Source organism: Mauremys mutica, chromosome 9 (assembly GCF_020497125.1).
Source record: "Mauremys mutica isolate MM-2020 ecotype Southern chromosome 9, ASM2049712v1, whole genome shotgun sequence".
Classification (NCBI taxonomy): Eukaryota; Metazoa; Chordata; order Testudines; family Geoemydidae; genus Mauremys; species Mauremys mutica.
The window spans coordinates 14,038,490-14,060,910 of NC_059080.1; the positions used below are offsets into that span (position 1 = coordinate 14,038,490).

The window sequence follows — 22,421 nt, forward strand, 5'->3', positions numbered from 1 at the left end:
AGTGTAGACCAGGCCTTAGAGACTAACGAATTTACTTACATTCACCGTTGTGCCTATAGCTGTATTGTAGAGATCTCAGAATAGTGAGTATGTTGCATATTGTGGGTCAAACACCATAGATCTCATGAAAAAACTTGATTTTCGCTGATTGTGGACCTACGAGTAGTTCCAGATAATGTAGCGACATTTTACCATACAGCCATAAACACTGCTCTCTCTTTCGGTAAACTCTCTTTGTGAAAACTTGTCCTCATTTAAGCCAATGAGAGATTTGCCATAAACGGAGTCAGCATTTCACCCTCTGCGTTTTGGCACTGAGAACCCCCAAAAGGAGTTGAGTTGTGGGAGAGGTGGGTAATGTTTTTTGGTTTTTTTTTGGCAAGTCACCTATTAAATCTTGAGCCCTGGAGTGATGGAGCGCCACAGCAGTGTCCAGCATAGGCATACTGATACCTGCTAATCGAAGTCTCTCATTGAAAGTATTTATATTCAAGAGCAGGCATTTGGAATAGTTGCTGGAGAATTTTTTATTCACTAATTACTATGGCATTTTATTGACATATATATCATGCATGCAACATTTCATAAACTGCAGCTCTTGTGTATTAAAGAATGACAATGCAGCCACTTGGCATTCTCTGACAAAATACTTAATTTGTTTTAAACACAGTTTAAGTAGTTCTAGGGATCCAATGCAACAATCTGATGTTTCCCAACTCAGAAACATCTGCAGACTCTTACAAATTGCAACAAAGTGTTGCCTTGTAGAGTTTCCCAGAACAGGTATGTGTTGTTCTAATTATGCCATTTCCAAAAATCAGTTAATTCTTTAATTCCTGACTAAAAAAAATAAGCACATCATAGCATAGCACATCAATAGCAAATGCTGGATCTCATTAGAAACAAAAAACAAAAAAAGTCTAACCTCTTATTGTCAGTAAATACAACTTGTCTGAGAGTCTAGCCCAGGATTATATGATTTTCCCATTTTTTTTATTTTAATTTTCTGAAAACGTTTGACAGTGATCATCCCCTTAACGACTGGGTTTCTTATATAATGAGAACACTGACAGATCTTTTGCTATAACAACGCTGCTGGGCTCTGCCTCCACAAAATAGCTAAATATTGAAACTAATGTACAAACCTATAATTAATTATTATTTGAGTTTAAGTGTGGAAAGCTGGTAAGAATAGGGATGACAGAGATGGATTAGATGTCACAGTTTTCATAGTAAGAATTCCATTGCATTAGGAATAGGGAGTTAATTGATTTACCAACATACTTGTTACCAATCCAACAGAATTTCCTTGGCATATCTGCCATATAAAGTAAACTAACTTCAACTAACTTAAAATGAAATGATAAGAAAAATAATAATAAAAAGAGAGAATGAGAGAGAGAGAAAAAATTGTGTTAAAACACACCCCTTGCCAGAGATTTGTGTGTAGATAAATGTGCTGAAACCTAGCTTGACCTGCTGGAATTTGAACTAAAAATAATGGCCTGATTCACTTTTACTCCCACCACTCTTATAACAGGTAACTCCATTGACTTCAGTGGATCTACTCACAGTTTAAGGTTCTGATCCTTCTCACATAGAAGTGAAAGGCAAAATTCCCAGTGGGTGAAATCTTGGCCCCAGTGAAGTCAATGGGAATCTTACCACTCATAATAACGGAGTCAGGATTTCATCCAGTGATTTATATGGGAGTAGGAAGAATCCTTACAACAGTAAATGTGAAAGGAGGGTCAAGATCAGTAGACTACTTTTTTTTAAGTAAAAATAGTTCTGAATAGTCCAGATTTTAGGAGGTTTATCTGGATTTTTTTGGGCGGGGGGGAGGGAGTCCTGTATGTTTGGTAAGCTGAATCATGTTTGAATCAGTTGCTGTAAATGTTCTTGGATGTCCTTTCTTGCTATGTCAGCAATTTTCCTATCAAAGGATAAAGAGGGTTTTGTATCATCATCAGTCAGGGTTACACTAAAAAACAAAACAAAACCCTTGACTGTTAGTTCTTCTGGATAGATCAGACAGTTAAACTGAGTAGGACAGATCTTCAGTTGTTATCAACTGTCTCAGCTCTACTGACTGCACTGGAACTATGACAATTTACAACAGCTGAGGATCTGCCCCAGTGGGTCAAATCACACTCGCCTTTCTCACACAAAAGTCACACGCCAGTCAGTAAGAAATTAAGGGCAATTATTCATGTGCATTAGTATTTTCAGGATTGGAACTTAATACTATACCCAGCAATGTACAGAGTAGATGGAACAAAGTATAAAAAGATCTTCAACAAATAAAAGTTGGTGCTAGATTTTCATCATCTAGCAAAATGGAAGGAAACTATTCAGAATTTGATCAATGTTTTACATTCTTTTCAGAGCTACACAGAGCTCTTCAGGTTTGGCTTTGTGCAGCTCAAGAGCCTGTCTCTTTTACCAACAGAAGTTTCACCCACTTTGTCTTTCTAATATCCTGGAACCAACATAGCTACAACACTGCAAATTACATTCTTTTGGGACTCACCAGATTGTGTTCTAATTCCACACAGAGCCAGCCTTCTAAGCCTACAACCAAACTTGAGTGATTATATTCTGCCTACTTATATCCCTCATGCACTGTGAATGAGATCTGATGTTTTTCATAACTTTCTGACCTTTACTGTTGTGAGTAACATGTTTCAGCCTGGAGATGGCCGCATTTCTGTAGTGAGTAAAGTGTTCCTTATACAGCAACTCCCAATTTCAATGAACCCCGGCTGACTGAAATGCTCAAATAACCGAAGGTTGTATATATTCATTGATGTTTAGTGCAGGTTTAGTGTTCCAGTGAGATTATCCCACTGTCCCAATATCTGCTTTTTTAATTGTGGTTTCACTCTAGTATTTTTCGCACATCATGGACCATGCCAAGAGCTGCATTTAGAAAACTTGCACTTACAGCTCCCTAGCATGTTCTGGCTTTTTGCTCAAGTTATTTGTTCTGTTTGTATTGTTCTGGTCAAACCAAGCAGAATGCCAAGTTGCTTAAATAGGAACTGAGTCAAATGTTGGAATGTTAGGTAAGGCAACCAGCTGCAAAGAGTATATCTGTTTCCCATTCTTGCCATGTTTGATATGAGTTCTTGCCATTTTGTTTCTGTTTAGTCAAAGGACACCAAAACAGTAAAATCTTCAAAAATTACTTTGAGTCAGGGTTCTAAGGGCCATAGTTGCAAAGGTTTTAAAGCACCTAAAGATGCAGGTAGGTGCTTAATGTAATTTTCAAAAGCTCTTAAGAAGGTTAAGGGCCTGCCTCCCAATGGGGACTGTTTCTAGTCAATTTCACTTACTGGTTTTCCGGGACTCACCTAATACTGCAATGTTTAGGTTGTAGCTATTTCAGAGGAATGCTTAGATCTAACAAAAACCCAGTATTTTTGTGTGCTTGTGTGTGAACAGACAATAACTTTATAATAATAAATAACCTGACAGTTTCCTTATAAATTAATATAAAAACTCTGCTATGGTTTGGGGATGTTCAAGGCAGAGCCATACCATTTTAGAAAGAAATATACTGTGGAGAAAATCAACCAGCCTACTGAATTGTAAAACAATCATCTGAAGTGATGATTACCACTGCCTAGGACCACAGTGTTATTACATGCAATGACTTTTTAAAATAAATGTTTGTAGGTCCTGGCACATGGAAACAAAAGTATTCAGCACTCAGATACAGAGCAGAGGCAGAAGTGTTTTTAAACATGATATAATTACTCCCTAAATCACTTGAAATCTGCATACGTGTATATGCATGTGAGGAGAGTTGATTGTGTTAATAATGTATAATGGATACCATTACTTCATGATTTGTACTGTTTGCTTAAATATTAAATATAGATTATTACTGAACAGGTTCGGCTTTAAATAAGAATTGTAGGCCTCCATTGTGCCAGCAATATCTAGTGCACAATTAATCAGAGTGCAGACGTTAGTATAAATTGTTTCTGCAGTTAGGGTGATATAATGATACTCTGCATTTCAACCGACCAAATATCTCAGAGTGTTTTCCAGACTTTAATTAATTAAGCCTCCCATGCTCTATTATCCCCATTTGCCAGATGAGGAAAATCAGACCAAGAGCAGCTACATTTTCAGAAATATTTGGATGCCTCTAACTGTAGAAAGAAAACTTGCATCATCAATGGCCATTTTCAGTGGTGTTGCCTGAACTGTTGGGAGTTCAGCTGGTTTGAAAATCAGGTCCTCGATCAGTGTCTAAAGTTGTGTACTCAGCATTAGAGTGCTTTTGGTATTTTGGGCCTAGAAAATCTGTGGTAGAACCAAGATTTCCAGACTCTTAGTCCTCTGTCTTAATCACATGACCCTTCTTCCGCCATATATTAGAATCTAATCTGATTGGCTGCGATGTTCCATTTGTAGTATGACTGAGTGATAACTCTTCAGTAACACAGGAGTATGTATAATAAAGATACCCCCTACCCAGGCAAACTGAAGACGTTTATAGAGGGTGACACTTATTTCCAATTTTCTTCATCAGTACTTTTGTTGTTGTTGCTGCAATTATAGCATATCTGATTATTATAATATGAAGAATGCACCATAGTCATCTCTGAGCTAAAATGGCTGTAGTTCCCATTTAATCTAATGTGAATTGTTCCTGCTTATGCCAAGACTTGATTGGACCCTAACAATGTTTTAATACAATATATTCATCTACAACTCAGTCTCCTGTTTCACATTGTTCCTTAGGCAGAATAGCTCAACCCATCTTGCCAATCCCCAAACTTTCACAGAAAATTCCCATTTGCTAGGAACATACTGCTCTGCTAGAGCACATTGGCAAAACTTCTGTTGATGTCAGTGAGGCTAGGATTTCACCCATTGTCTGTAATTCACAATAAATAAATAGCAATAATATACCAACAGTCTTGTATGCCGACTCCAGCAGTGACCAATGCAAGAGAAAGTGTAACTCTGTAATGTACCATAACTCCCCTTATGGTACATTACAGAGAAAATTTCTTCCTGACCCCGTGAAGTAATCAGTTTTTGCCATGAATCATGGGGTTTGATAGCCCTGGTTGATTTTTCCTAGCTAGTGTAATTGCATTTGCTATTCTTATTCGTATAAAAGTTTTACTCTCTTTTGAAAACCTATGGAGCTATGTTCATCAATAATATTCTGCATACACGGCACAAACATATTTCTTCTATTTCTATGTCATTTGTGTTGCTTTTTAATTTCATTGTATGCCCCCTTGTTGCGTTATAGGAAAGGGTAAATATGAGAGCTTGAGTAGTTTGCTCTATCCCCATTCATAATTTTAGCATACTTTTACTAGGTGTCCTTTTGACCTTCCCTTTTCCAAGGTAAGTAATCCTGTAATGTGCTCACACTCCCTCTTCCTCTTTTGTCACTGTTCTTTCCCATTGACTCCCTTTATCTGTTGCTCCAAATCCATCCTTAATTCCCTTTCATTTTGCTTCTGTCTATCTCCACTATCGCTGTATCTGTAAGCTGTCTACTGTAAAATTAATCAGGTTAGCTAATCAAAATGCTGGCATTAACATAAAGTTCAGTTAATTGTGTCTCCTCTGTTTTATGAGGAAATATCGCTAGAAGAACTTTGTATTCTGATTAGCTGAAAGGTTCTTCTTGTAGTAAAAAAAAAATTAAGCAGTAAGACACAATGCACAGTACATTTCTTGGCAACTATAGCCTGCTTTGGACTGTGTTAAGAGAAGCATAATAACCGCTAGAACTACACTGCCTGGAGTTCTCCCTTGCCATTAAGAAATGGAAATTACAAAAAGGATCAAGTCAGCCTTGTGCATTTAGGGTGAGTTTCATGCCAGCAGATCCCGCCCAAGCCCCTCTGCACTGTTGTGAATTTTGTCATGACTTTGTATTATTGTCATGAGTACAGTTCACTGACAATCAGAAAGCGCCATGTGTGTGTTGTGTCCTAAATTTCACAGGCCTTCTGTAATCCATTATTTGATGTTACAGCTGGAACATTTTATCTAATTATAAATCATTAACGTCTCCACTTCAGGTAGACAGTGCTCAAAATTTCCCAGTGTCCCAAATTGCTAAAAATTGCCTAAATTGTGCCGCGCTGACCATGCAGCAGAATCTCGATCGTATTTAGTTAGGTAAGGTTTGGGTAGAATATGGTATGACCTAGAACTCATTAAAACTCCCTAGTGAAGTACATAAACTATTTGCATTATATAAATATTCACACAAAAGTAACTGAACTCCCAGAGACCTGTCCCAGGATAGACTGGGTTTACCGTAAAATCTGGGAAGGATTATCTAGGAGGCAGTCTCTTGGGTTGTCCAAAATCCTGGTCAGCAATAGAGGGATGTCTCAGGCTATTACATATGTCACCATGAGACTTATCGTGTCCCTATCTTCCAAAAGAAAGGCACCGTGACTAATAACAATGCCAGAAGTACTGATTTGGTTGATAGGGGCTACAGGAAGACTGATAATGAAAAAAAAACACATTAACACCTTTGGACAGAGAAGATATTTTTAGAAAGGTTATGACTAGATTCCCCAGTTTGGGGATGAGCAGAGTGCCAGATTCCTTTGAGGATGGAGCACTCATCCTTTTGGCCTTTAATGGACACCAGTGGGTCTCTCTCACCTCCCCTCCATCCCTGACTGCTTTTTCTGTTCCTCTGTCCTAACCTCCATGGCACTAAACAGCATTTCTCTCAGTGGTTTGACATTGGCCTGCTAAACCCAGGGTTATGAGTTCAGTCCTTGAGGGGACCACTTAGGGATCTGGGGCAAAAATCTGTCTGGGGATTGGTCCTGCTTTGAGCAGGGGGTTGGACTAGATGACCTCCTGAGGTCCCTTCCAACCCTTCCAATATTCTATGATTCCTGTGTGTTGCCGGCTGTGTTTAAGGCAGGTGGCACTCCGCCCCCAGCAGAAGAGAAAGAAAATATGTCAACAGAGGCAAGACAAAGGGAAGTGGGGCTGTAGGAAGGGGGAGCCAAGAGGGAAAGAACTGGGGTGATGTGGGGAAAGAGACCAAGGCAAATGTGTCAGGGCAAGAGTGGAAATGGGGGCGGAGTCTGATATAGTGGAGAGAGGAAGGAGAGCTCCAGCCAGAAAAATGTTGAGAAATACTGGATTATAAATATGCCGTGTTGTTGTAGCCATGTAGGCCCCACGCTATTAGAGAGACAAGATAGGTGAGGTCATATATTTTATGAGACCAACTTCTGTTGGGGTGAGAGACAAGCTTTCCAGCTACACAGAGCTCTTCTTCAGGTCTGAGAAAGGTACCCAGTGTCACAGCTAAATAGAAGGCCGAAGAGAGAGAGTTTAGCATAAGTAGTTAGCATATATTGTAAGGGAGCATTCCAGGTGAACTGGAATTAACACCCATTGGACGAAAAGGGGGGTTAGTGAGTTACAGATTGTTGTCATAAGCCATAAATCTAGTGTCGTTATTAAGACCATGATTTTTAGTGTCTAGCAAAGTTATATTGTTAAGCCTCCGGACTTGTATTTCAGAAGTGTTGTGCAGGTTTCCTTTGAGGATGAGGACTGATAGTTCAGCTAGAGAGTGATCACTTTGTGAGAAGTGTTTGCCCACAGGTGATAGGGTGTTTTTTTCTCTTATTTTCCTCTGAGCTCATTCGAGAGCATAGTGATTGTCCGGTTTCACCCACATAGTTGCTATTGGGGCATTTAGTGCATTGGAAGAAGCACAAACTCCCTTGTTGCAGGGTCCTAGTGCCTGGGCTCCATCCCGAACTCAAACATGTACTCTGCAATTCAACAGCCCCTTAACCCAAACCCTGTGGGCCTGAATCAGCTGCCACAGACGGGGGGTTAATTGCAGTGTAGACATACCCTATGAGGCTGCAGCTGATTACAATACACAGGACAAACTATACTAACCCATAAGAGAGAACATAGACTCTGAGCTAAACAAAGACAGAGGTTGATTGAGGAAGGCTGTCCTGCTGGAATCAGAGAAGGGGAGGCATCAAATAGAGAACAATCTTGCCCTGGCTTAGGGGATGGACTAGGTGACTAGTAGCTCTCTTCCATCTCCATTTCCAATATTTCCTCAAAGCATCATGAAAAGAAAAGAGCTGCAGGGTCTTTATACGGACACATTAATAAACATGAGCAGAATGCAGTATTTTCACCTCTGAGAACTGTGCTTTCCAATAGCAATGCCATAGCCCCACGTGTCTGAGGCTACAGAGATAACCTGTACTCATCAGGGCATATGAGATGACTTTGCTATCTGCTGCCCTATCTCTCTATTCCCCTGTGGCCCATCATGGAGGCCAACCTACATTTCGTATGCTCAGGGCTATCTCTAGATCTTTCCTTTCCTGGCAAAGTAAATGTAAGAGCAATGAAAACTGCATTGGGATCCAATTCTCTAGAGACTCGGTTTGAAAGGGCCTAATATTCCTCATGAGCGAGATGAGCCAATCATTCACAAGGAGCTTTTTTTATTCTGCAGAGCACCAGAGGCGAATGAACAAGGGAATCTACAGAAATGCGTCAGCAGGGGAAAAAAGAGGGGGGAAAAATGTGCTGGACCAACTAGGAGCCGAGGTGTTAGACAGGCAGGCTTCCTGGGAAAGGGAGAGGCACCCAGTCGGGGATCCCCCATCCCTTCTTCGCTCCACTGCTGGATTCTCCTTACCATCTTCCTCCTGTTCCTGGTGGCTCCCCCTCTCTCCCTCCTCTTCACGAATGCTTTCCCTTCCAATGGCTCCAACACCGCTTCTTGGAGGGCTCTTTCACGTGTTAACACCCCCTCTGCTCAATCCCTGGCACTGACGGCTCTCCCTCCTCATCCGTCCCAGGCCTCCCTGCCTCTCCTCACCCGCCCTTCCCTTCTCATAAGCCATTTTCTCCCCTTCTCTTCCCCTTTTCTGTCTCCTTCCCCCACCCCGGTAGCTCCACCATCTCTGCCTGTGGTGGTTCCTCCACACACTGCCTCCTCTCTGCAGCTCTCCCCTCCACTCCTGCCTCCCTCCCCCACCACTAGCTGGAGTTCCCCCTTTGGCAACCCTCTCCTTTCATTTCCCCTTCCGGGTGGGGCCCCACTCAACACCCTCTAAACCCAGGTGGGTGCCCCACTCAGACACTCTCCCATGGGGGTGGGCAGAGGCATGGTCCCTGGTGGCTCCCTGCTTCTCTCCCACTCCCCTTTCCCCCAAATCCTAGGGAATGTCCCTCCCCACCGTATCTGGTGGATCCCCCTGAGCCCCTTCCTCCCCACATCCGCTCCTCCCCCCTGAAGGGTCTCCTTTTTCTCCTCCCCCCTCAATCACCCTGGGTCTTCTTTAACCTCCCCTGCCCCCACCCCCATCCCTGCTGCCTTCTCCTCCCCACCCCTGCCCCTCCTGTTCCCCGCACCCATTGATCGGTCCCCGGGGCAGGCAGCGCTCCGCACCAGCACCAGCTGCTGTGGCTCCCTGATTAGGTCAACCAGCCTCTCCCTCCTCTCTCCTTTTCCAGTCCCCCTTCCTCCTTCCTTCCTTCCTTCCTCCCCTTTCCCCTCTCCTCCTACCTCCCTCTCTCTCTGTCCTGCCCCCCTTTCTCCCCTCCCACGCTCCCCCTCCCCTCGCCTCCCAGACACACACACACACACGGGCAATGCAGCTTTAAAGCCTGGTCCACGTGAGGCTGGTGTGTGTGTCTATTGATTGCATCTCGGGGCTGCTGCTGCTGAGGCGGCCGAGCGCCGGCGCGGGGGCTTTGCAGGCTTGGGGGGCTGCCGTTTGCGGGGAGGACTGGAGGATGTGCGGCTTGAATCCAACGTCAGCTCAAGTTTGATCAATAACCCCATCCCGGCCCAATTGGAGGAGCCTCTCTGACGGGGAGGGGGGCGATCGTTGGCTCGTCTCTACCCACCCTCTTTGGGGGGAGTCCCCGCTTTTTGGGGGGGGGGGGTCTGCGCGTGTGGCTAGAGCCAGGGGAGCAGCCAGGCGCCCTTCCCGGTTGGGGTGAAGAGAAAGAAGGGAGCTTGCAACATCCGCCGCCTCCTCACCAGCATTATTCTTATTTATCGCCTCTCCCGTTGCGCCCATGCCTGTTCTGTCAGTTTCGTTTTAGGAACTGAATTGCAGGGGCTGAAGAAAATGGGGCAACCCGTGCCTCAGACTCTCCTGCTTTTGGTGGCGGGGCTTTTGGGGGAGTCTTTGGGAGGATTCCCCAACACCATCAGCATAGGTAAGCACCATCTTTTCGGAAATGGAACTTGAGCTGAGCCGAGTTCTTGCATCGCCTTTGCATTTTAATCTGCAACTCTCTTACCTCCAGGCATTAAACCCCCCGTAGGGGAAAAGGCAGGGGTCTGGTTAAAGCAAGGCGGCTGTTTGTATGAAATGAGTTGGGGGGAAAGGGAGGGGCTGCATTGCTCTCCTAGATCCCTGGTGGTCTTAGGAAGAGAGGGACTTTCTCTGGGGATGGAGGTGGGAGATTGTATTATCCTTTCCATTGGGCACATTCCTGGAAGTCACCAGTGTGGTTGCTTCTGAAATTGTAAAAATCTCCCAGGATCAACTTGCCTTGTTTTCAACAGACCAGAAATAAACAGCAGTGTGGAAGGACTTCCGTGCCATTTCCAGCAGTAGAGGCAGAGGGCTTTGTGCGCCCTAGGCTGGCACCGTGCGTGGGAGAGCAGGGCAGTGCAACAGAATCACTAGAAGAATCAATCTCCTGCCTGCCTGGCTAATGGCACAAAGAGGGGAGCTTTATGAACGTAGTTTTCGTTCTTATTTAGCTGTAGGGAAAAGTTCCCTGCCTATGGGCTTTGGGGGTTAAGAGACTCCAAGCCATGCTGAATGACTCTGTATTTGTTCACCTCAATACCCAAAAGGAGATTTGCCCTATGTTCATATGAAATCATGCCCTAAAGCAGCACACTGTCCGTGGGAAAAGCAGGGAGGGGGCATGCCAACGTTTAGTCTGGCAAATCCACATTCGGGGACCTAAACAAAAGTGGCCTGATTTTCAAACCTGCAGCTCCCATTGATTTCAGTGGGAGTTTGGGGGTGCTCAGCACCTTTGAAAAGCAGGGCACTTCTTTATTTTCACCCCTGTATATGGCTTTAGGAGCCTAGCTTTAGGCATCCAGGACTGACAATTTTGGAGTACATGTTTAATAGATGCACTATATGCATATCTCTAGCTTCATGTGTTCACAGCTGCTATATATAGCCTGTAAATATAGCTTATTGTACCTGATATTCCTAAGGAATCCTTTTCAAATCTTTGTCCTTTTATTTTTTTTCACCACAGGTGGACTTTTCATGAGAAATACTGTTCAGGAGCACAGTGCATTTCGATTTGCTGTGCAGTTATACAACACAAACCAAAATATCACGGAAAAGCCCTTCCATTTGAACTATCATGTAGATCATTTGGACTCCTCCAACAGTTTTTCAGTGACTAACGCTTGTAAGTATCTGCATGTTTTTCTGTAATTTAGTGTGCTGGTGTCCCTGCTTGCTTTTTTTTTTTCTTTCAAATTCTCCCTCATAGAGTGGAGCTCTAATTAATATTTCATGTACTCTAGTGCAACAAATGTGGTACTGGCAAAAGGTTTAATGGGTTTGCAGCATAGCATGGTAGAATAATATCTATGGGAAAGTTTTATCACCACTTCTCTTCATCCCTTAAAAATGTAAATTTTTTTATATTGTTTTCAGAGATGCAATAGACTTATTTATAAAGCCAAGACTTATAGTCTTAGTTTAGCGAATCCCTGCTGATGATACATATCACTTTATTGTTAAGCATAATTTGGCAAGTAACACTGTGTAGGAATAAAACATGGAAAATGCTGTTTTCAAGTGACCTTGAGGGGACAAAGCTAGATGGGCTTACTGGCCTCCTTCTGTCCTAAAATATCTTCTTTTTTTTTTCCCCCTGACGGAGAACGTCCTGATCCAAACCAATGAGACTGCAAACTGAAGAATGCTGTTAGGGCTGAGGGGAGTGGGAAAGGCAATAGAAAACTTAGCATTTTGAAAAGCAGCTCTGCACGTGCAGTAGTTCTATATCATTTGATTCTCCAGTAGCAATCAGTGCAAACTAGAGGTTGGAGGGGAGTGTCTGTGCGCTTAGAAACAACATCCCTGCCTGAAAGTTTGGTGTGTGTTCTGCATTTAGCAAGACTTATTCAATTACCCATAATAGTGGTTATATCTGAATGAAGTTGTTATGCAGTTTTGAACACTGGGAAAGTTTTCTGAAAAGAAAGCATTGTACTAATACGCAGTACCATATTATTATTTGTAGGTTTAAGCCCTCATATCTTGAACTGCTAATTGAGAGAGCTTTTAATGTGTTTGTTTTGTGATATGATCGGTTTTGTACAGTTCCTCGCTAGATCTTTATAATCTAAATACCTATTTTGTTAGAAAGGCTGAATGACCAGATAACTTAGCTTCCTCTGGATTTGAAATATTTGGCCACAAACCTGATGGTTAGAAAGCATACTGTAAAGAAATTTCTGTGAACTATATGGACTGCTATTCTGATACGTACCCCATGTGCCTCCTTCCTAATAGCACAGAGTTAGCCTTTTTTAAGGGGTTTGGGATTAGGACTTAAAAATCTAAGATACCCAATTATAATATTTGGTAATGTGTAAAAAAGGCACAAAAAAGTATGTCTGTTCTTTCCATCTTATTTTACTAATCCTATCCTGCCTCAACAGCTCTTACAACAAACATCTGGCTGTTAATCCTTAATCAGTGTAATCCCTTCAAGAGGCTGTATCTCAAATATAGTTTCCTAAATATCAATTATATGGATTTAAACTAAATACATTAAACTGCAAGGCTGATTAATAATTAAATTGGGGGTTTTTTTTAACTTCTGTAAGTTCCTCTTCACAGATGCCACTAAGATAAGTGGGCCGTGCTCCCTTGGTCAATGGTCAGTTTATATATTTAGCCAGTTCATTGCTAATCTTCCGACCGCTAACCATGTTTGAGGGTTGTGTAGCACGTGAAAATTATGGTAATGTAGCAATTTTATGAGTTGGTTTTCTGTAGCAAACTGAAAATTGTGCTGCATATTCCAGGGAACATATTATTGTGTAGTGAAATTTGGGTAAAGTTAAATCCCTGGAAGCACCTTAGTACAGGGAATATCAACTTCGGCAGTGTATTGAACAATAACATATAAGGGTAAATAAATAGAAGAGAGGAAATGAAAAGGTGACCTTGGGGCTATCAATGCCACTGACCTCATATACTGGTAGAAGAAGAATATTTACAATCCTACCTTCTGAGCACTTAAGGTCTTTGCAGTTACAAATAAATAACTGGAAGGGCTGTCATTCTTCTCAGATCTGCAAGCAATTATCTTTGAAAGTTGGAATGCTCATACATACCAATGCACTAGGATGAACTAATGGCTCTTCACACTACATGGCTCCCATGTAAAACTGTCTGGCCTAAGTATCCCCAATCAGATCGTTGTTCCCTAATGGAGTAGAAGGTAATTTCAGGGGGCAGTGTATTAGTGAAGGAATGTTCCTCTCTCAACATTTTTACTCCTCTTGAAAATGAGAATAAATTCTCTCAAGTGCTGTCACACAACCTTTTTATCGATATCTGCAATTGGCAGGGATCCACATTCGAGAAACCTGCAGTGACTCCACTGATTCCCATTGCCAGTAAGAATCACTGTGACTGACTTTGTGAGGGGCTACTGGAAAGGACTGAGGGGAAAATCAGTGACTGTCCCATATGTAGTCCAAGTATACTGTGGGTTTTAGTCAATATCCATAAACCATCCAATGCTGTTACCCTGCTGTTTTGAGTTGGAAGTATTTGCAGGTAGGGGTGTGTGAGTGAGAGAGTGAATCAAGGGGGCATCCCACTCAGAAAAATGTTTTGATAAGACTGTACATCCCACTTGGTGCAGTCTGGTGCATTCTAGAAGAAGAAAGAAAAGGCTCTTGTAAATATCTTCACAAGACAGAGATAAAAAGCCACCTCTGCTAGGGGTGATTTAGCAATATCACAAGTGGGAGGGGAGGGTAATTCCTTCAGTGGCAAGAAAACCCCTGCCCTAAACTCCCTCTAATCCTCCTTTTCAATTAAAATACTGCATATTCTGTTTTTTTATATAGTCTCTGTATACTCTGCTTCCATTCTCAGTACTGAGCAGATATATCTACAGTAGCTGTCCATCCATCTGTTTATTTAGACTTATGCTATCTGCAGAGAGAGAGAGAAAACAGTCAACTAAGAATTCAATTTTTCCCTGAAAAAACGGAATTAAAGTTTATTGCTGAAGTTTTTGCTGATTTATTACATATTTTAAAATATGCACCCATCCATCTGCAGAGAAAACACCAGTGGAAAAAGTAACTCAAGCTGTATATAAATAAAAAGCAGGTAAAACACAGACATTAGATCTTTTCTTCAAAATTTCTCACATAGGGAGTGAGTTGTCTTTGTCCAAATAATTTGAATGTAACAGCTGAAATGTATAACTTCATCACTGAAGCATGTTTCAGGTTTATATTAGAACCTCTGATGGAGTGTGTTAGCATTAATGTTGAATTATGCTTAAGGTTCTGTAGATCATATTCCCTAGAAATAACCCGCCTATGTCTTCCTGCTCTGCACTTGTAGTGCACTACAATACATTGCTCCAGCCTCTGCAGTGTCAGCTCATTAGCACACAGATCTCATATTCCCTCTCTGCACTGTCATTGCAAAAATTGCTGTTGTACACCTTTACAGCCAACAAATGTGCTCTCGGATTACATACCATTTGCAAGAAGTATTTAGAAAAGTAAATCCAACCTTAAGGTTATTCACTGTGGAATTTTGCTAGGGAAAGCATTGCCTTTAATAAAAATCTGTTGATCATGTAATGGTGATGGTGGGATATGTAAGGGGAGAAAAAGACTTTGATTGCAGAATTTAATTAATCTACACTAAGACTCCCTCTCCCAGCCAAATCCAACCCATGAGCTGCAAATTCCTGTTCCATCAATTTTTCTAACTCATTTCTCATATATCTGCTAACCCACAAAGTTCCTTTTATATTATAACAAATTTTGATGTTTAGCGTCCTTTCCACAGGCATTTCTTCTTTAACTAACTGAAGGGAGAGAGTATAATTACCTAATTATCCTAATTTGCCAAGATCCATTGAACTATTTGTTTGGGCACTTTCTTAGGGAGTAACATTTGTAGCTTTATTTGAATATTGTTATTCGTTGTACTTACGTTCTTTGTAATTAATCTTTAAAATTCAATCTGACAGGATTTTAGAGAAGAAACACTTGCTTTTTGTTGCTGCAGTAACATTGTAGAAATAGATACTGCAAAGAATGTAACAGGAAACATTTCCTATTTAATTTTATTTATTCCAACACACACACACCCTTTCTTGTTAGCTGCTGCTCAGTATTTCTTTTTGCCAGTGGGCAGACAATTTGTTTTCCTCGCATCTGTGCTCTCTTTGGCCAGCTGGCAAAGGACACTGATGCTCAAAGTGGTCAGCTCCCTACTGCCAAAGACTTAAACGTGTCTCTGTAAAATTCTTGCAAACTTTGGGCCTGATACTGGGGGTTTAGCCTGAGTAAAGACTGCAGATTAAATCTCTTACTAGCCTGCGTGGGGAATGGAATGAGGGTTGTCTCAGTGTTAAATCCTTAACACAACACTTTAAAATGTGCTTTCAGAATAATTCTGTTCCTAACAGATTAGCAAATAGCTTTAATACTATGAATATTCCATAATTAGGAATAATTTTATGTAGTGCTCTGTTTAAAACAAAAAATCCCATGTTCATTCAATTGTTAAAAATTAAAAGAGCTGATGTTAAAATGTCTGTGTTTTTGGGCATGTGGGACGATAGCAAAAAATTGTGTTTGCACTAAAAGTTGTAACCATTTAATGGAAGAGAGTTTGTGATTAACCTTCTGGTGACATAAGTATGCACAATGCTTTACAAAGCAAGCAAAGAGGCAAACTTACAATCTAAGACACCACACACAGTCCCACTGATCAGTTAATTTTCAACCAGAATTTGTGCAGGGGTAGAAGTCTGCACATGCATTTCTTTTTATTGGACTGCGAACAACGCCCCACATAAATAGTCTTCGTTACTCCAGTGGGACTAGTCACATAAGACAGAGAGTTGTAGGGTCAAGCCAAATCTATGACAGTTTTGAAACAGTGGACAGCAGTTCATCTCCAAGAGACTATGGAGGCACCCTGATTGGGAGATAAGCATTGGTGAGTTGGTGTGTTAAAACAGATTTATAAAGGGTAGAGCACTTGGGATTTGATCCAATAAACATTGAAATCAGTGGTTTTTTCCACTGAGTTCATCAGACATTGGATTAGGCCCTTAGTGACTAGGAAGTGAGGCTGTGCCAAGTGTTGGGTTGTCATGAAAGAAGATGAGAAAGCAAGAGTGGGAGAAAGTGCTAATTTTACGTGTAACTTTAATGAGTCTTTATCAGCACAATCCAGCAGTTGTATGTTTTTCCCACTGAAAGAGTTTAAAATGCACACTTTGCCATCACTCTTTCGTGGAATACAAATTTAGTTAAGACTCTTTGTGAGTCCTAGTCTTGTGTTATCAATGTATCTGAATGATTTATTTTGACGTTGCAGTGTTTTTGTTTTCTACTTCGTTCAGTTGAAAGTCAAACAGACAAATATCTTTGAAAAGTATTTCTGGTGCATTTAACATAAGATATTTTGGCTTCGTATTTAGATATTTATGTTATAGTTTAAACTATATGTCTTAGTGAAACTTTACATGACAAGGTGCTAAAGCAGTCTCCAATTATCAAGCACCAGGGGGATTTTTTTTTCTCTTCCCTATGTGTACATGATTTATATGTACCCATCAGGGGGCTGAAGATGTCCCTAAATGTCATGCAGAAATGCTGGGTACTTAACATTATTCCTGTTTGTCTTCAAAATGTTAATACATCTTTGCCTTATGATGTAGAAATCTAGAACTTAAACTATGAATTTTCCCTTCAACCTTTTAATTTAGTTATTTAACAATGTATACATTCAAAGAACATGTTAGCAAGGCTGAAAGCACTGTAATAATGTATGTTAAAGGGATCGCAAACTGGCAGTCCATGTTCTGGAGTATCTATAGTGTCTAGGAATCTGTCCTAAGCCAACAAAATTGTGGGTGGCACATGTATCGTTATGTGCTCGTAGATGACATTTTCAAAGAAAGTCTGTGCCTTTTTGGTTAATCTCTCAGAAATTAGTCATTAAGGGTGAAACTACCCCCCTTTGCTCCCCACACAAAACTAGAGTGAGCAGGGAAATTGGCTTTTAATGTTGAAAGGAAGTGCATGTGTGCGTGGGGGTGGTGGGGAAGAGAAAGAGAGAAGGTTATGTCAATGAATCCATCCTCAGCTCAGTCTGGGGATAGGGCAGCCCCCTTGATGGCTGCTTCTGCAGCCTGTTTACTGAAACGCAGCCACAGTCTCTCTCTCCCCCTTACTCTGGGTTCCCAGCCATTGGCTCCTCATAACTCTCTTCTTCACCCTTAACATTTCCTTCCTTGCTAGCATAGTCAGAGCCAGTGCATAGCCCACCATCCCCAGCATGCAGAAGGTGCAGGGGCCCCCATCTGCAAGTTCTCTTACACAGGGGCACTGTGTTGCAAAGGACCTTGCACAGGCACTTGAGCAAAGAGTGAATTTCATTTTTAGTGTTGGATAATACCCCGTGTGAACAGCCTCTTGCTAGAGCGGAGTGACCTCTCTGATCACTGGTAGTTAATTACTTTGCAGGAATATTTGAACATGTAGATATGCTGAAAGGTGTCTTTATTTATATATACACATAGTTTGGTCACTTTCACTTGTACATCATGGGGTTACCTTTGGAGCATTTCGTATTCTAATCAGAATGTGCTTGGGTGCAGTAGAACCTACCCACATGAATTCCAAATGAGAATTTTTAAAAATGCAGAGCTGTATTGTAGCTCCACCTGCTTTGTCATGGAAAAAGAATTACATTAAAAAATTGAACCCAGTTAATACATGAAAGGTGTGTCCACTCCTATGTAGTGCTGTCTGAACATGTATACATTACCTTCTTTCATTGTGTTTAGTCCGATATTTCCTATCTTTACTTGAGAAATTGTTTTAGTTCTTAATTTCGTTATCAATAACTTTTCATACATGAGCATTAAGTGTATGGCTTAAAAAGCAGAACTTCTGTACAGGCATGGTATGGCTTGGTGGCACCAGTAAAGGCACTTGACATCAGGATTTGTGTGTTTTAGGCTTGGCTCTTGCACTGACTCATGGCGTGATTTTGGGTAAGTCAGTTAGGCACCCAGAGCCTCCATTTTGCCATCTCTAAGACAGGAATAATCAGATTTCCCTACATCAAATAGATATTACAAGGCTGAAGCAATGTTTGATTGTAAAATACTTTGAAACCACTGGGTAAAAATACATTTTACATCTTAATCAGCAGCCTCCCCCCATCCTCAAGCTTGACAAAATAAAATGAATGTTGTGCTTATTAATGTTGTGTCCTCTCCAGAAGGATATGTCCACAGCCTTCTGACAGCCCCAGAACACGTGTTCTGGCTGTACATCACCTGTCACTGCAGAAAGCCACAAAGGAAAAATACCCAGTTCCACACCTGGGATGTGCAAAAGCTCTTAGCAGGGAGGAGAACTCATATTAATGAGTTCCTCACTTCCCGCATGCCACAGCTCTGTATTCCAGGTCTGGTCCACGGTACTACAGCACTTGCATGGGCTGTGAGAGGAGTTGGGAGGAGATCCGCGCTCTATCTAGGGGGCAGTGACACGTACCCTTTGGGCAGCATTTAGTGTAGACACCCAAAGTCCCCCCAGCACAGGTAAAAATAGTAGTGTAGATGGTGAGGCTTGGCTTAGCCAACAGAGTAAAGCTGCCCGAAGAGTTATGGGTATTTACTCAAATACATTACCATGCACAACACTCTACTTGCCCAAGCTGTGTGACACCACCCTACCCCCATCGGCACTGCTGTTCTTAGCACACAATGTTCCACTGCCTCCCTGCTGCTGGAGCCTTCCCCTGATGCAGGAAAGACTCCAGCAGCAGGGAAAGCCTCTGGCTTTGCCTTTCCCCACTGCCTCCATCCTGCCAGATACTCCCCTCACCACAGTAAAAGGCTCCAGCAATGGACAGCTGCTGACCCCCTCTGCCAGAACCCCCACTGACCCCCTCTGCCAGAACCTTTCACTGATACCTGTAGCTACACACTGCAGTGTGGGCATGGTGTGCTTCTCAGCATGGTATGTAGCAATGCATCCGCTACCGTCCACCACCGGTGGTCTAGTGTAGACATAGCCATACTTCCACGAATGGTGGGAGGATAAATTTCTCTACTGGAGACATGATTGGCTGCTGGCTTCCCCTGTTCTGCTCTGCTGATGGTCCTATGGGCTCACCCCCATCAGAATCCCATGGCTGCTGGTTTTGGCAGGACACCTGGTACAGCAAATGTTGGGGCTTCTTGACTCCTTTCATTTCCTTGGCTGACTTCTATTTGGCAGATGTCAGACAGAGGAAAGTACTATGGCTCTTGTGTCTGAACACTAGTGATGCTTTGGGACAGCCCTTGATGTTTCACAGAGTTTGCAACACAATCCCAGGCGAGAAGGCAGCCTTGGGTTGCTGTGTAATTCTAGTGTTGACCTCTGGGGGAAATGACCCTCAAAATAGGGTGCAGAGCCTCTGCCAGCTACCAGCCAAATTGAGGTGTTCTGAGCCACTAGTGGTCATGGTCAATTGCACCTTTTGCCCTAACAGAAGGCTGCTAAGATGAACTGCAAGCTTCTTTTGAGGAGTAATAACTGGAAAGTCAAGATGTAGGAAAGTTCACAAATGTATTTGTAATGCCAACAGACCCTGGTCATCATCAGGCAGGATTGAACCTGGGACTTCTCGAGCTTGGTGCATGAACCTCTACCGCATGAGCTAAAAGCCAGCTGGCTGTTAGCTAAGGCTGTAGAGAAGATTCATTCATTCATATTCTCTCTCTCTCTCATCTCATCGCCACTAGATGGTACAGAACACCACACCCCGGAGGTGTGAGGGTTACATATTCTTCAATGCTGCTGTCGGTAATGTCAGTGGCACAACTCCCAGTGACCTCAGTGGTGAAGCATCAGCCCAATTAAAATAATATTGGTCAAACAATGCTGAAAAATTGAAATGAAAATCAAGATCCCAATCCTGAAAGGCTTCAGCATAACTCCCATTGACGTCAGTGGTGAAGCCAAGAAGGGAGTTGATGGCACTCAGCAACTTGCAGGACCAGTGCTTTTTAATTTGTATTTTTATGCTGAGGCTAATGGTTTGTCAAATGACTAACCAAGTGAGTGTGAAGAATTTCACAGTGGCAGCATCATGGCATGGATCTTTGTCTGTCTTTGTAATTGTGATATGGATTCTAGTGTTCCATTTTTTAAGTTTTTTTTTTTCTCAGCTGGTGAACTTTCTCTGGGCTGCCTACACCATGACAGCTTGTGAAATTAGTTTTCATAAATGTGCGGGACATTATTTTTTCTGAGACTTCACAATTGATGTCTCTAAGTTCAAATTCTAATGAGGAACAGTGGTCTTACAGCTCAGGTTCGTATGCATTTGTTGTCTTCCAACAGTTAGACAAAAGCTATTCAGCTGCATTCCTCTGTTTATGAACTACCAATCTGATATCCAGTTTTGCACTGAATCTGGACTAACTGAAACTGATATGGAGCTGAGGCTTAGAGATTCTAAACTGCCTTATAAGTTTAATATTCTTTGATATGGGTTTTTCTTTTCATTAAAGTGTTTTAGCCCCAATCTTGCAAGCAGAGCATCAATGTCACAAGGTGTTTTGCCTGGGTAAAAGATGCAGGATTTGGCCCTAAACATAATGCCTTCTTTCTTTTTTAATGTCCATTCTAAAGATGTTTCTTTATGTTGCTTATTATTTGTAGCAAGCCTAAGAGCAGGGTTTCTCAAACTGGGGTCGCCGCTTGTGTAGGGAAAGCCCCTGGAGGGCCGGGCTGGTTTCTTTACCTGCCCCATTCACAGGTCCAGCCAATTGCGGCTCCCACTGGTTGCAGTTTGCTGCTCCAGGCCAATAGGAGCTGCTGGAAGCGGTGCGGGCTGAGGGACTTGTTGGCCGCTGCTTTCAGCAGCTCCCATTGGCCTGCAGCGGTGAACTGCAGCCGATGGGAGCTGCGATCAGCCGGACCTGCGATCAGCCGGGCCTGCGAATGGGGCAGGTAAAGAAATCGGCCCGGCCCTCCAGGGGCTTTCCCTACACAAGCAGCGACCCCAGTTTGAGAAACACTGCCTCAGAGTGTGATGGGGTGTGTACCCCACACAGGCCCTGAATGGGTTAATGTGAGCTGAGGTGGCCAGTTAACATACCTGGCAGTACTAATGAGAGAGAGAGAGAGAGGCTTAATTGATAATGAAGCCTGGCTAGGGAAAGGCTGGGTGGTAATTATAGAGACAGGAAATTTGCAGCTAAAAGGGGCTTCAGGGAGAGAGTCTGCAGTCACTCTCTGGGCAATAAAAGAAGTAGGAAGCCACCCAGTGATTCTGAGGGAGTAGACCTTGGCTGCCAGCTACAGGGTCCCTAGGCTGGAACCCAGAGTAGAGGATGGGCTTGGGTGTTCCCTATCAGCCTCTAGGAAGGTGACATAAAGCTCCCTGATGTAAGGGGATAAAGACATTCAAAGCCTGAAGCCAAGGGGGTGCATGGACCATGGGGCCTGGAACTGGGGTGGAAGACCATGGGGCCCAGAGTTGGGGTTGTAAAGGCATTGGACTGTTACTTGTGGAACTTTGTTACCCCAGAAGGGAAGGACTATATAGAGATCTGGCCAGAGGGCGTATCCCGACTCATGAAGAGAGCAAGAGGGGTCATAGCATGAGTAACCAACAGAAGGGGGCGCCAGCCACGAGGGGGCTCTCTTGCAGTGAGTGAACCTCTTTGCAAAATGTAGTAGGTGTTTTAGCCAAATGTAAATGAATGAATGATCCCTACCCTGATGAGCAATGAAATAATGTCACAGTGAGAAAATGGACATGGCAGACCTATTCCAGCTACCCCTGTTTTCTTCTGGTTCCTTCCCTTCAAGCATGGCAGTGGTAAGCTCCTAACGATTAACAGATACATGTAATGATAATCCTAATATGTATTGACTTGACTGTTTTAGATGGCTGTGGCCTTATCCTTCACAGCAACATTACTTCAGCAGAGTAATTCATACCCTACAATGGGAGAACAGGGCCTGAACTTCATGTAGCCTGAGTCTACAGAGACAAGTGGTTGGTAACGATTCACAGTGGATGGCAGACATAAGACGACTTGCAAGATCGCTGTAC

The 22,421-nt window shown here is 42.6% G+C and overlaps 1 protein-coding gene across 5 annotated transcripts in view; it reads left to right on the forward strand.

The window, feature by feature from the left end:
• The first annotated feature begins 291 nt into the window (after positions 1–291).
• Positions 292–22,421, forward strand: part of GRIA3 (glutamate ionotropic receptor AMPA type subunit 3) — a 225,126-nt gene continuing 202,996 nt past the window's right edge. For 2 of the 5 annotated variants that reach the window (XM_045030429.1, XR_006582224.1), the window contains exons 1-2: positions 9,812–10,239; positions 11,311–11,469. In XM_045030429.1, coding sequence (XP_044886364.1) covers positions 10,149–10,239; positions 11,311–11,469 — 250 coding nt within the window. In that variant the 5' untranslated portion in view covers positions 9,812–10,148. Of the gene's footprint in view, positions 351–9,809; positions 10,240–11,310; positions 11,470–22,421 lie in introns of those variants that run through there. The other 3 variants (XM_045030430.1, XM_045030431.1, XM_045030432.1) reach the window with 3 other exon arrangements.